A 14503-nucleotide genomic window follows, 5' to 3' on the forward strand; every position below is an offset into this window, starting at 1 on the left:
ATTGGCTGGGCGCAGTGGCTCACGCCTGTAATCCCTGCACTTTGGGAGGCTGAGGTGGGCGGATCACGAGGTCAGGAGATGGAGATCATCCTGGCTAACATGGTGAAACCCCATCTCTACTGCAAATGCAATCAGCTGGGCGTGGTGGCAGGTGCCTGTAATCCCAGCTAATCGGGAGGCTGAGGCAGGAGAATCGCTTGAACCCAGGAGGCAGAGGTTGCAGTGAGCCAAGATCGTGCCATTGCACTCCAGCCTGGGCAACAAGAGCAAAACTCCGTCTCAAAAAAAATAAATAAATAAAATGAAATAAAAGTTTTCATATTTGATAGGGCTAGTACCTCTCAATATTCTTCTTTTATAGACTTTTCCTATTCTTGCTTTATTTATTTATTTGCAAAGGACATGAACCCATCCTTTTTTATGGCTGCATAGTATTCCATGTGTCACATTTTCTTCATCCAGTCTATCACTGATGGGCATCTGGGTTGGTTCCAAGTCTTTGCTATTGTGGACAGTGCTGCAATAAACATACATGTGTATGTGTTCTTATAGTAGAATGATTCATAATCCTTTGGGTATACCCAGTAATGGGATTGTTGGGTTAAATGGTATTTCTGGTTCTAGATCCCTGAGGAATTGCCACACTGTCTTCCATAGTGGTTGAACTAATTTACACTCCCACCAACAGTGTAAAAGTGTTCCTATTCCTCCATATCCTCGCCAGCATCTGTTGTTTCCTGACTTTTTAATGATCGCCATTCTAACTGGCATGAGGTGTTATCTCATTGTGGTTTTGATCTGCATTTCTTAAAGAATTACCTTTTCACTAAATACTAAAAAACAGAAGTTTTCATAACTATGGGTTTCAGATACATGTTTTATTACATTGAAGTCAGACGTTATTTTAAGGAAAGAAACTATTCAATACCATCTTAGGATCTTGCTGTGTACCAAGTATGGAAATTCTCTGGTTCAAAAATTAAATACTCTCTACAGTTAGAATGTTTACACCAATTCTACCAAGTTTTTCATATTCTAATCATAACATTTTTTAAAAAGTTAACAACCAATCCCTCTTCATGGCATCTGTAAAATTAACTCTTGCCTCTTCCTCCCTTTACCAAGCTGGCCACCTCCTCCTTCCTGCGTTCTCTCCTCCCTGGATTCAGGGCTCTTGTCCCACTTCTCTGATGGCAATGTTCCTGCCTCACCTTCCCCATCGCCCCCATGACACCCTCGAGTACACTGAGTCCTCACCTCTCCTCCCATCCCCTGCGGGGCCCCCTCTCTGTCCCACGGGGCTCCCTCCAGAATTCAGCCGGTGTCTCAGCCTCTACCAGCTCCCTGCCACCAGGACACGGGGACTGACACAATTCTTTCCGATCTTGAAGGTGCATGAGAGGCACGAAGCTACCAAGTGCCTTTGCTTCAGGCCCTGGCTGTCCCGACGGCAGGCGAAAGCCCTGAACCGCTGACCTTCCTTCTTTACCAGCGGGGCATTTCCAAACACCACCTCTGCTGAGGGTTACCTGGTGACTGTGCATTCACGCACAGCCTTAGACATCACGCACTTGCCTTCTAAATGCAGCCTACCAGACTCTTACAGGCTGGGGGTAAGGATGTGAAGAAATATGTTTAAAGTGGGAGCCGACTTCCAGCACTGCCAGTCTCTCAAATGATCTGACTCTCAGTTGCAAGATATCAAATAAACTGTTTCCCCTTTGACCTAGCAATTCCGCTTTGGAAAATTAACTTTTTATTTAGAGACAGAGTCTCACCCTGTGGCCCAGGCTGGAGTGCAGTGGCATGATCTCAGCTCACTGCAACCTCCACCTCCCGGGTTCAAGCGATTCTCGTGTCTCAGCCTCTCGAGTAGCTGGGATTACAGGTGCACACCTCCACACCCAACTAATTTTTTATATTTTAGTAGAGACAGGGTTTTGCCATGTTGGCCAGACTGGTCTCAAACTCCTGGGCTTAAGTGATCCAGCCTCCCAAAGTACAGGGATTACAGGCGTGAGCCACTGCGCCCAGCCACAGGAAATATAAGAAAACGAAACAAAAGCATGTATGTTCATAGCAGCACTCTTTTTAACAGCCAGAAGCAATACAAATAGCAACTGGGAAAAGGCTGGAACTGCTAAACAGTCCCACACGGTGGGAGACTACCCAGTGATGAGAAAGACACATCAGTAGAAAATAGGAAGACAGCGACCTCAGTGAAAATGTTCCCCAAGGACCTCACACCATTCCTCTGACTCATGCCTAAGAGACAAGAGAAGGCTCTGTTCACTCAACAAATGACAAAGTTCAGTCTCCTTTCAGATAAACGCCCCAGCCCAAAGGCGGCTTCTGACTTCCAATCCAAATCTTTAGTCACTAGTTCCATCCCATTTCACAAAAGGAAGACGCATGGGTGTGACAGGAGGTTAAAGAGGAAGGGAAGCCACAATGACAGACAAATGCTATAATTCATATCTCATTGACTTAAAAAGTATGTATATGTAAATTTTTTTTCAAAAAAAGAAATCCAGGCCGGGTGTGGTGGCTCACATCTATAATCCCAGTACTTTGGGAGGCCAAAGAGGGCAGATCACCTGAGGTCAGGAGTTCGAGACCAGCTTGGCCAACGAAACCTCATTCTACTAAAAATACAAAAATTAGCCAGGCACGGTGGTGAGTGTCTGTAATCCCAGCTACTCAGGAGGCTGAGGCAGGAGAGTCACTTGACCCCAGGAGGTGGAGGTTGCAGTGAGACGAGATCACACCACTGCACTCCAGCTTGTGCGACAAGAATAAAATTCTGTCTCAAAAAAAAAAAAAAAAAAAAACCCAGCAAGTTCTTTTTAAAAACCACCAGAAATACAGCTATGGTTTGAATGTTTGTCAAACATTCATGTTGAAATTGATTTGCCCTTGTAACAGTATTAAGAGGTGAGAACTTGAAGAAGTGATTAGGCCTGAGGGCCCCACCCTCTTGGATGGGCTTAATGCCTTCTTAAAAGGGCTTTCCAGCCAGGTGCAGTGGCTCACATCTGTAATTCTAGCACTTTGGGAGGCGGAGGCAGGAGGATTGCTTGAGCTCAGGAATTTGAGACCAGCCTGGGCAACACAGTGAAACCTCATCTCTACTAAAAATAGAAAAAAAAAGAAAGAAAAAAAAAACTAGTCAGGTGTGGTGGTGCACAGCTGAGTCCCAGCTACTAGGAGGGCTGAGATGGGAGAATTGCTTGAGCCCAGGAGATCAAGGCCGCACTGTGCTATGACCACACCACTGCACTCCAGCCTAGGCGACAGTGTGATCCTGTCTCCAAATAAAAAAAAAGAAAAACCAAAGGAGGGGTGGGGGCAGGGGGCTTTTGGCAGGGGTTCTCTCTCTCCCCTTGACCTCCTGCCCTCCACCATGGGAAGATGCAGTAACAGGGCCCTTGCCAGATGCTGGCACCTTGATCTTAGTGTTCCAGCCTCCAGCATAGTGAGCAAATATATTTCTATTCATTATAAACTACCCAGTCTGTGGTGTTCTGTTATAGCAGCACAAAACAGACTAAGACAAACACCGTCTAATTAGCCAGACTTCAGAAAAGCACCATAATGGAAAACAAAATGGAAAAATCTGCTCTTGGAGTGTTAAACTGCCAAACAGCAGCCCACCACTGGACACTCCACAGGTGATCTGCACAAAAAGCAGAGAGAACAGGGGTGGAACAGGTGCTGACCATGGACGCCGGTGACAGGTGCATGGTTCATATGCTCTTCTCTCTACTTCACGTATGTTAGAACATTTCCACTGTAACAAATGCTGGTAAAAGCAGTGCTAACTGGCAAAGGTATCACAAGACTACAATTCGTCTAGGATAACTGTTCACATCAAAATTAGGTCAGCTTTACTTAAATTCCTTCATCAGATTCAGGAAAAGGAAACAGCCAGTCATCTTAACTAACACACAAATGAACAGACTGTCTTGTATGCTAAACCACAGTGAGTTGTGAAAATGGGCAAAAATGTCCAGAGAGAATGGTGATTAGAAGCACCCATTATGGAGACAGCCGACGCAAGACAGCACGTGCGGCAAATAGCGACAGCGTTTCATCAGAACGGCTTCTTTAGGAAAAGTCTTCCTCACCAGCAGGTAAAGCCAAAGGACCCACCAAAGCTCTTCCGGTAGAAGTGATGTGCGGGGCACTGGCCCCCGGCCATCAGGGAGAGCCTGAGGAGGCGCCTCCAATGTCTCACTTACCTGTACAACTTCATCCACTGTGTCTTCCCAAAGCCTGCCAGGCGCCACACTCCAGGTGTGGGCCAGACTCCAGTGGGGCCACAGCCTGCACGGGAAAGAGACTTCTGCTACCCGCCACAAACGTGCAGGCCATTCCCACCCAGCAGGGGGACTTGCCCGGAGATAGCTGAAGTCAGAGCCCTGGGAGCAGTCCTGCCCCTGAAAGTCTGTGCAACCTCAAGATGCGATCACCTTAACCTCTTGACTCTTCTTCAAGATGGGGACACATCCAATGAACCTGAGTGGAGGGCCACCTACAAAATCAAAGTCCTATAATCCTTGACACTGCCAAGGACATGAGACAGGGAACCACTGAAGACTGAAGGAGACCGAGGAGACAACAGGACTCTGGAACGGGTTCTGGGACAGAAAAGAAAGAAGCGTTGGGGGACAGGGACTACACCCGTGGGTTGACATCCATGTTACCCACACCAGCACACTGCATCAATGTCCGGTTCCTGACTGGGAGGGCTGGGAGGGCTGGGAGGGCTGTGCGAGCCTCGAGAGCCAGTGACCTTGCTCTGAAGGCCTGCAGGGTGGCCTGGTGGGAAAAGTCTAGAACAGAGAGATGATGGCCCAACGCAGCGCAACAATGGCCACGAGGAAACCCAGGGTGGCGGCAGGAGATCTCTGTACTATTCTTGTCATTCTTCTGTAGATCTCAAATCACTTCAAATACTTTTTTAATACGGAATAAAATGTGTTTAAAAAAGCACAGTAAGGTCTGCTCTGCGCAGCACACAGGGTTGTTCTGAGACTGAAATAGAAATAGATACAAAAAGTACTTTTTAAACTATAAAGACACAGACATGAAAGGCATCATTAGCACAAATATGAATATGTCCAAACAGTGGTCCTGGTTCCCTCAGTAAAGAGAAAGTCAAGTCATTTCCCTTGGAGGCTGAGGGGCCAGGGGAGGGAGTAAGATTCGAGCCAGATGACCACAGAAGGAGGTAATGACACAAGGCCACAGAAAAGGCTTCAGCGATCACAACACACAATACGATCACAATACACAATACGATAGATGTTAACTTCCTTTACTAGGACACCAAAGATGCCCTGGTGAGCCACCACTCTTTCATGTCTCAGATTACACCCACTGGCCACACATGGACAGTAAGATGTGAGAACTACTTGTAAAACGCAAACAAGAACCACCTTCTTTTTTTTTTTTTTTTTTTTTGACAGAGTCTCTGTCACCCAGGCTGGAGTGCAGAGGCATAATCTCTGCTCACTGCAACCCTCGCCTCCCAGGGTCAAGTGATTCTCCTGCCTCAGCCTCCTGAGGAGCTGGGATCACAGGAGCCTGCCACCACACCTGGCTAATTTTTGTATTTTTAGTAGAGACAGCGTTTCACCATGTTGGTCAGGCTGGTCTCAAACTCCTGACCTCAAGTGATCCACCTGTCTTGGCCTCCCAAAGTGTTGGGATTACAGGCGTGAGCCACCGCGCCCGGCCAAGAACCACTTTCAGGAAGGGCTCAGAACACTAACCAATGGCATTATCAATAAACGTAGCTCTTCTCCACTTACCTCATTGGCTCTTTTGATGATTTTATCATCTACATCTGTAATACCCATCACCATGACTATGTTGCATCCAAAAACCTTGGTTAGGATCCTTCGAATGATGTCAAATCTAACATACGAGCTGAAAGAAAAAAACTGTCAGGATGTCTTTCATACACAAAGTCCTCAGTCACCTTTGTAAAAAATCCATTACATTTTAACATGCTGCTTCATAACTTCCACTGTGTAACACAATGGACAGCTCAGCGGAGCAAGTACAAGGAAACTCTCTCTCACTGATGACACCAGGGCCTGGGCCGCAAGGGTTCTCAGGAGAAACTGACAAAGGTATTGCATCCATTTCAGGACACAATATTAGCATTTTTAATTTTGGACTTGTTAAGTGAGTTTAAGTCTATTTAATTGTATAAAAATTCACTCATAATACAATCTCCCAGTTAAGATAGTGTCTTCACCATTCTTGTTCATGTTCTAGAGTAATTCTAATTTTTCACTATGACAAAACAGACAGAAGCAAATACCAAATCAAAACAAGTACAATTCCATTGAAACCATATAAGATTACTCCTAAGAATGCATACACTAGTGTAGGATATTTTAAAATGCCAGCTTATTTATATACTACACTGGGGTAACTCAGACTTGTAAAACTAAAAGGGTTTAAAATCTACTTAGCATCACAAGCATCTGTTTTCCCATAAAAGTAACCTTAAAACTCAAGGTTACCTAATGTCACGCTCACCTCTGCTACCCATGTGGTCTCTCTAAATTTTAGTTCACAAAATTGTTTTCTCTTAGGGTGGTGTGCGGGAATCCTAGCCATGTTACTGTATCACTTTCACCTCCCACACGCCCCCTCCCCAAACACAGCTGAGACCAAATCTTGATTCCAGGGACAAAACTATCTCCAAAACTCCTCAACAAGATAATTAACCTCTCACAGCTCGGTCTGCTTGCTTATAAATTGGGCAAAGTCCTACCACCCCACAGGACTGCTGTCCAGTCTTACTGCCTGTGCAGCATGAATTCTAAAAGCACAAGCTATTATTACCATTCTCATCACCATGCTCTTCATTCCCCTCAAGTTGGGAAAGACTCTTAAAGATGTGAGATTTACAAGAAAAAAATTACAGGAACCTAAAGCAAATGAAAACAAGAGTCAAGTCCCTTGCTTGGCCCAGAGGAGCCCAGGCTGAGTCCCGGAACTGCCCTTTGAGACAGCAGAGGCTCCACAGCTTGGCAGAGCTGGCAGAATGCAGGGCCATGAGCAACTTGAGACCCTGAGACGTGCAGGCAGGCTGTGACCACAGGGGCCACTCTATACACAAACACGCACACACACCCCTTGCAAGTGCCAGGCAGCCGAGTCAGAAGAACATGGCATCAGGAGACCTCTACTTGCTTCTGTGACTCCACCATGAACCATGAGACCATTAGCCCGACTCTTTCTGCCCCGTTTTTTCCATCCACTGGGTGAACCCAGTGCGCTCATCTGGGTGATTGCTGAAATGATTCATTTGCTAAGAGTCTTCCCTCAAAATGCTCCAGGGTGACTCCATCTACCATGGCGTGAAATCCAAACTCTCTGGGCCAGACCACGCAGCACCCTCCCCAGTCTGGCTGCAACTGACGCCCCATCCCTTCCCCTGCTCCTCCCCACTGGCACCAAACTGGTCTATTTGTTTTCCCCAAACAGGGTTTCCATCCCTCTGACCTCTTCTGGAAATGGTGGAGGCTATTTTTCAGGGTGTCTCTTTCCAGTGAACTGAGTCCTACCCATTGCTCAAATACTACCTTTCTGCCGCAGGCACCATGCGGATTCCTGCCCTGCTGGAGCTGAAATAATTAGATCATGCTAGCGACGTCAGATGGTTGCATAAATAACCACTGAAGGAGTACAATGCTAGGAGAGCTGAGACGGGGAGAGGGAGGTGGGGCAGGCCAGCCCAGCGAAGGCCTGGAGGGGTTGGCCAGGCTGACAGGAAGGTGGTCAAGGGGAGAGTCCCAGCTCCCACCAGCCCCTGGGAAGGCCCTGTGTGGACACAGCTTATAACAGGTATTCAGCTGCGCACTTGAGACGTGTATTCATTTCTGTATTCATAAAGGTAAATATTATACAAATTAAAACTGCAAGACTTGATTATCCTAGTTGGAAATGAGAAGAGATTCTCTCCCCAACAACTTTTAGGATTTCTTCCTCAGTCCTCTTCAAATGCATGTCAATCTTTTAAATGGCTAAATAAACCTCTTGGCAGTTTTACAACCCAAGAAAATTTCAAAACCTGGGACCCACCTCTGAAATGTAATCAAGGAAAATGATGCCCCATTTCCCAGTGTCCTGGGAGGAGATGGGCCTACCTTGTCATCTGACTCCACACTGTAACTCAGCTGAAGCAATGGGTTATGCTGTGGTCTGAATGTTTGTCTTCACTCCAAATTCATGGTTGAAACCCTAACCCCCAAGGTGATGGTTTTAGGAGGTGGAGCTTATGGGAGTGATGAAGTCATGGCAGCAGAGAGCTTATGACAGGGGTTAATTCCCTTACAGAAGAGACCTCAGAGAATTCCCTCTACCTTCTACCATGTGAGGACACAGCAGGCAGACCCTCACCAGACACTAAATTTGCTGGTGCCTTTATCTTGGACTTCCCAGCCCCAGAAAGAAAGAAATTTCTATTATTTATAAGTCATCCATTTTAGGATATTTTGTTATAGCAGACTCATAGACTGAGACAGGTTGTGTCCTCAAAGCTCTATAGAAGGATGAGATTTCTTTCTGTCTCTGCAGTTATTTTAGCTCATCCCCTTCTGGTTTAAGGCTTATTCAAGTAACAGAACTGTTTTCTTTCTCTTTTCTTTCTCTTCTACCTTTGTGGAAAGGTTTTCCAGGATGGGGGTTTTGTTTTTAACATTTCCCCAACATATTTTATAATTCAAGAAAGATGTCGAAATATGCTTTTGATAATTAACAGTATGTTAGCCCAAAGTAAAGGGGAAAAATGACTCTTAGATGATTTTATTTTTGTTATAAGAAAACACAAAAAAAAGGCTCCGATCTTGCTCTGTGATATATATATATACACACACACACACACACATATATATATATATAAAGTACACAGAGTAAGCTGGGCGCGGTGGTTCATGCCTGTAATCCCAACACTTTGAGAGGCCAAGGCACGTGAATCATTTGAGGTCGGGAGTTCAAGACCAGCCTGGCTGACATGTTGAAACCCCGTCTCTACTAAAAACACAAAAATTAGCTGGACATGGTGGTACATGACTGTAATCCCAGCAACTCCAGAGGCTGAGGCAAGAGAATTGCTGCCAGGAGGCGGCAACTGGACCTGGGAGGCTGCAGTGAGCGGAGATTGCACCACTGCACTCCAGCCTGGGCAACAGAGAGAGACTCCGTCTCAAAAAAAGAAAAACAAAAGTATACAGAGTAAATGTAACTTTTTACTTTTAATCTAGGACTGAACAATACTAAGTTTTAAAAAATCTACAATATGTAATTTTTGTACACTATATTTGTAAATATACAAAATATTAGGAAAAGTGGTAATTTTGGCAAATGTAGGAGGCAGTATATCTTATGGTTAAGAGGTTAAGAGAGCAACTACTTGGCAGTCAGGTTAACCAAGCCTCACCCCAGTTCCAATACCTCCTCAATGTGTACTCTTAGGAAAGTTAATCACTATTGAGCCCTGTGACATCTCACATGTGAGGTACTGTGTTAAGCAGCATTTTATGGGCATTATTTACTAAAATTGTTATAAGATCCAAATTATCATTCCCATCACAAAGATGAAGAAACCAGGACTCAAAGCAATAAAGTGGCTTGCCCAGTGCTGAAAAGCTAAGAAGTGGTGGGGCCCAGGAATGACTGACCAGCAGGACCCTGGGACCCCGCAAAGGCCTCTTGATGTCACCAAACCCAGCAAAAAACATCTAGTTTCAAAACGGGTCATTTTACAGCGCTCCACATTGCCTCCCTGAGTTTCCTCACCTGTAAAATGAGCGTAAGTGCTCAGAATCACTGTAAGAACCAAACGAGGTTGTAACATCTCCCACAATGCCTGGAATGTAGGAATTATTCTACATCCCTAAGTTGCCACTTAAGAGATAAAATAAATCAGCAAAAGGCTTTCAAAAATAAATGGTCCTTTGAAAATTCAAATCCAGGAAACTCACCAAGCATGGCCAAGGTGCGCATGATCATATACAGTTGGTCCGCAGCTATACCTGAAAAAAAAGTTAAAATCCATCGTGTGGAACATACTTGCAAGAAAAGACTTTCGATTCTCAGTTATAATTATCATATAATTTTTAAAGTAACCACTTCTGGGGGATGAATAGCCGGGGTTTATCATACTTGCTCAACTCATACCCAAACCTGCAAATGCACTGCGCATTCCCAGCTTCTAGAACGACGCCCTCCCCGAGACCAGATCCCGTTCAGCTGTGGGAAGTCTCCACCACGCTCGGCCCCCGCCCGTGCCCCAGTCCCGCGCGGCCCACCAGGAGGTGGCTTCGGCATGCGCCACGATTAGGGGTTCCTTCCTTCTAGTGAGGCTGTTGTACACCTGAACGCCCGTCTCCCGGCCCGTGGGCTGCAGCCAGGCCCGCCCGCGTCCCCCGCTCGCCGCCCGGCCCGCAGGCCAGTGCCACCCAGCCGGCCCGAGGCCCAGCGCGGCCTGGAGCAGCGGGGCGCCCAGGCCTCGGCCGCGCGTCCTCAGCATGTCAGCGGCCAGAGCCTACGACTGGGCGGAGACAGGAGCCACACCGGGGACGCGTCCCGGCGCGCAAAAGAAGCACGGCCCCGCCCCGCAAAAGCAGCACGGCCCCGCCCCGCCCCCGCCCTTGGGGCCACGCCCACTCCCGGAAGCGGTCCTCAGGTAGCGCCTGCCTCTGGCCTGGCTCGAGTCGCCCGCCGCCAGGGTGGAGAACCTGGGCCCGAAGGGGTGGGGGCGGGGAAGGCCAGGGGTGGAGGGAGGAGGGCGGTGCCGCGCCAGGAGGCCGTAGGAAGAGGCGGGACCGTGCCGATCTCCTCTCCTTATTAGCCCAGGTCCTGCGAGGAGTCCGTGTGCGCTCCGTACCAGCCTGGACCTGTGTGCGCGGCGCCAGGGGAGCGTTTACAGTGCAAGCTTCTGCTGCCAGGCCCTGGCCTGTTAGCGAAGCACGTGTGCATCCCATCACACCCCAGGTCAACAGGCTAATACACAGTGTCCACCCATAACACACGTGAGCACCCCAATACAGTGTGCACCCCAGCACACACATCTGCACCCCAATATAGTGTGCACCCCAGCACACACATCTGCACCCCAATACAGTGTGCACCTCAGCACACATCTGCACCCCAATATAGTGTGCACTACAGCACACTGTCAGCATCCCAACACAGTGCACCCCGATACACAGTGTGCAACCCAGCACAGTCTGCATCCCAATAAATGTGCACCCCAATACACAGGATGCACCCCAGCACACACCACGTCAGCATTCCAATACAGTGTGCACCCCAGCACACACCATGTCTGCACCCCAGTACAGTATACACACCAATACACAGTGTGTACCCCCAATAAACTGTGCACTCTAACACCATGTCTGCACCCCAGTACAGTATGCACCCCAACACAGCACGTGTGCATCCCAGCAAACACATCTGCATCCCAATGCAATGTGCACCTCAATATAGTGTGGGCCCCCACACATCTACACCCCAATACAGTGTGCACCCCAATACACAGTGTGTACTCCAACACACACTACACCTGCACTCCAATACACAGCGTGTATCCCCCCCACCACACATAGCATGTCTGCACTTCAACACTCTCCTGGGGTCTCTGGATGAAATGACCAAAGCTAGGAAACTACATTCATCAGAGATGTATAGCAGAAATGTCTGTTTGTGATTCATCTTAAGGTTAAAAGTTCCATGATCAGGTATCTTGAGAAAAACATTCTGAAAGTTACTCACATTATCTTGACAAATGTGCCTCTATTGGGCACGGCGCAGTGGCTCATGCCTGTAATCCCAGCACTTTGGGAGGCTGAGGTGGGCGGATCACCTGAGGTCAGGAGTTCGAGACCAGCCTGACCAATATGGGGAAACCCCTGTCTCTACTAACAACACACAAATTAGCCGGGCGTGGTGGCGTGCACCTGTAGTCCCAGCTACTGGGGAGGCTGAGACAGGAGAATCGCTTGAAGCCGGGAGGTGGAGGTTGCAGTGAGCTGAGATCACGCCACTGTACTCTAACCTGGGCAACAGAGGGAGACTCCATCTGAAAAAAAAAAAAAAAAAAAGGTGCCTCTATGGGTGTCTTGCAATACAATGTCTCAAAAAAAGAAAAAGTCCCCTTTGCTTTTCCAGTTGTCAAAACAGGAGAGGTTCCTGCTTTTTATTGTTGTTGTTGTTTTGTTTTTTTTTAGTTTGCTTTGGTGTTTTATTGAAAAGCAAAGGTTTAAGTAGAGACAAACAAGTATGTACCTAAAGTAGTTTCTCAATATCCTGGAGTCCAACTCTGCAATTCTGTTTCAAGCTAACTGTAGTCTAATGTAATCTATGGTCTAATTTAACAAGGTTAAAATGTTAGAATTAAGAGACCATATTGTCTACATCAATGCTAACCACTCATCTTACCTAACTACTCTAAATTCTCCTGAATATTATCACTTCTTTACTGCTTTGTTATTTTGTAACTTTCTAGTGCTGTGTGTATATTTATCTCCCCGAGTATCTTAAATTGTACATTATTTTGAACTTCTCACTGTGCCCTGCACTAAGTTCAGAAAAGCACTTGGGTTTTATTTTGTTGTTGTTGTTGTTTTGTTTTGCTGTGGCTGGAAAAAAAATTTAAAAAGAAAGAAAAGGGCTTGTTGAATGTTGATGAATTAATCCCTTACACAAGGGATTACTTGAGCAGGTGGGAAGAAATCTGAATAGTAAAATACCTGATAAAGCTGATTCAGATATTAGATGTGCCAGTAAATAAAGCAAATTAACAAAAGCTCAGCTGCAATCTGTGAGAACACATGGATTCAAGGAAATAACTGGAGCACAGATTCTGAAAGCAGCTTAGTAACACTGAAGATCAAATCTGCACATGAATCTGGACATCTGGCATATTTCAATTGTTCATAGAACATCATAATTTTTAAATTAACAACAGTATCTTCTGTCTTCATAAAATTCATGTAATGTTTTTAGCCCCTCACTGGCAGTGATTCTATTATGTTTTCTTTCCTTTTTGTTTGTTTGTTTTTTGAGACAGTCTTGCTCTGTCACCAAGGCTGGAGTGCAGTGGCCTGATCTGGGTTCACTGCAACGTCTGCCTCCTGGTTCAAGCAGTCCTCTTGCTTCAGCGTCCACAGTAGCTGAGATTACAAGCGTGCGCCACCCTGCCCAGCTAATTTTTGCATTTTTATTTTTATGTATTTATCTATCTATTTTTGAGACGGAGTCTCGCTCTGTCACCCAGGCTGGAGTGCAGTGGCGCGATCTCGGCTCACTGCAACCTCCACCTCCCAGGTTCAAACAATTCTCCCGCCTCAGACTCCCGAGTGGCTGGGATTACAGTGGCGTGCCACCACACTCGGCTAATTTTTGTATTTTTAGTAGAGACGGGGTTTCACCATGTTGGCCAGGCTGGTCTGGGACTCTGGAACTCCTTACCTCAAGTGATCCACCCACCTCAGCCTCCCAAAGTGGTGGGATTACCGGCTTAAGCCACCACACCTGGCCAATTGTGGTTTTTTTTTTTTTTCTTGGAGTGCAATGGCGTGATCTCCTTGGTTCAAGCGATTCTCCTGTCTCTCTCTCACGCCTCCCAGGTTCAAGCAATTCTCCTGCCTCAGTCTCCCAAGTAGCTGGGATTACAGGCATGTGCCACCACCCCCAGCTAATTTTGTACTTTTAGTACAGATGGGGTTTCTCCATGTTGGTCAGGCTGGTCTCGAACTCCCGACCCCAGGTGATCCACCCACCTTGGCCTCCCAAAGTGCTGGGATTATAGGCATGAGCCACCGTGCCCAGCAGCCAATTCTGTTTTCTTAAGGCTTTTGGGGATCATCAAAACACGGATAAACATAACTCAATACCTAACGATGGCTAGAAATGTGATCTTTTTGCATATTGAATATTTGCAAGTTGAATATTAAGGTAAAGTAAAATAGATTGCTAATGGTCTTCATTACCATACCTCCCAGCCTACATCTTTCTCCCGCGCTGGGTGCTTCCTGTCCTTGAACATTGGACTCCATGTTCTTCAGTTTTGGGACTCGGACTGGCTCTCCTTGCTCCTCAGCTTGCGGACAGTCTATTGTGGGACCTTGTGATCATGTAAGTTAGTACTTAATAGACACATATATATATATATCTCCATCCTATTAGTTCTGTCCCTCTAGAGAACCGTGACTAATACACCATATATACCTAAAAAGAGGATCCGTTTAATTGAAGTCACCTCCCTCTCCAATCTAGCTTAGAACAAGAAAGTGTGTTAATGATTCCAAAATATCATTAATGCCATTTCTTAGTCCTTAATGACAACAATAACAAAATCGAGTTCTCGGTATTACATTTTATTTCAAGGCAAAATCTTGTAAATCTGAAGTAGAGTTTATTATGGTAGCATATGGTTTAGGGGTTTTCAAGTTTAAGATAAATGAGTTTGCAT

The 14503-nt window shown here is 46.4% G+C and overlaps 1 protein-coding gene across 11 annotated transcripts in view; it reads right to left on the reverse strand.

Moving 5' to 3' along the window:
• CARS2 (cysteinyl-tRNA synthetase 2, mitochondrial) overlaps positions 1-14503 on the reverse strand; it is a 62155-nt gene that overhangs the window by 44400 nt on the left and 3252 nt on the right. For 5 of the 11 annotated variants that reach the window (XR_002518544.2, XM_003914079.3, XM_021929773.2 and 2 more), the window contains exons 1-3: positions 10335-10642; positions 10008-10058; positions 5817-5934 (exon numbers count right to left, since the gene is read on the reverse strand). Coding sequence is in view for 10 of the 11 variants with exons in the window: in XM_003914079.3 (XP_003914128.1) it covers positions 5817-5934; positions 10008-10058; positions 10335-10555 (390 nt within the window). In the remaining variant the exon portion in view is untranslated. Of the gene's footprint in view, positions 1-5816; positions 5935-10007; positions 10059-10334; positions 10643-11802; positions 12011-14026; positions 14078-14503 lie in introns of those variants that run through there. The other 6 variants (XM_021929779.2, XM_031655657.1, XM_021929780.2 and 3 more) reach the window with 3 other exon arrangements.

This window comes from Papio anubis, chromosome 15 (assembly GCF_008728515.1).
Source record: "Papio anubis isolate 15944 chromosome 15, Panubis1.0, whole genome shotgun sequence".
Taxonomy (NCBI): domain Eukaryota; kingdom Metazoa; phylum Chordata; class Mammalia; order Primates; family Cercopithecidae; genus Papio; species Papio anubis.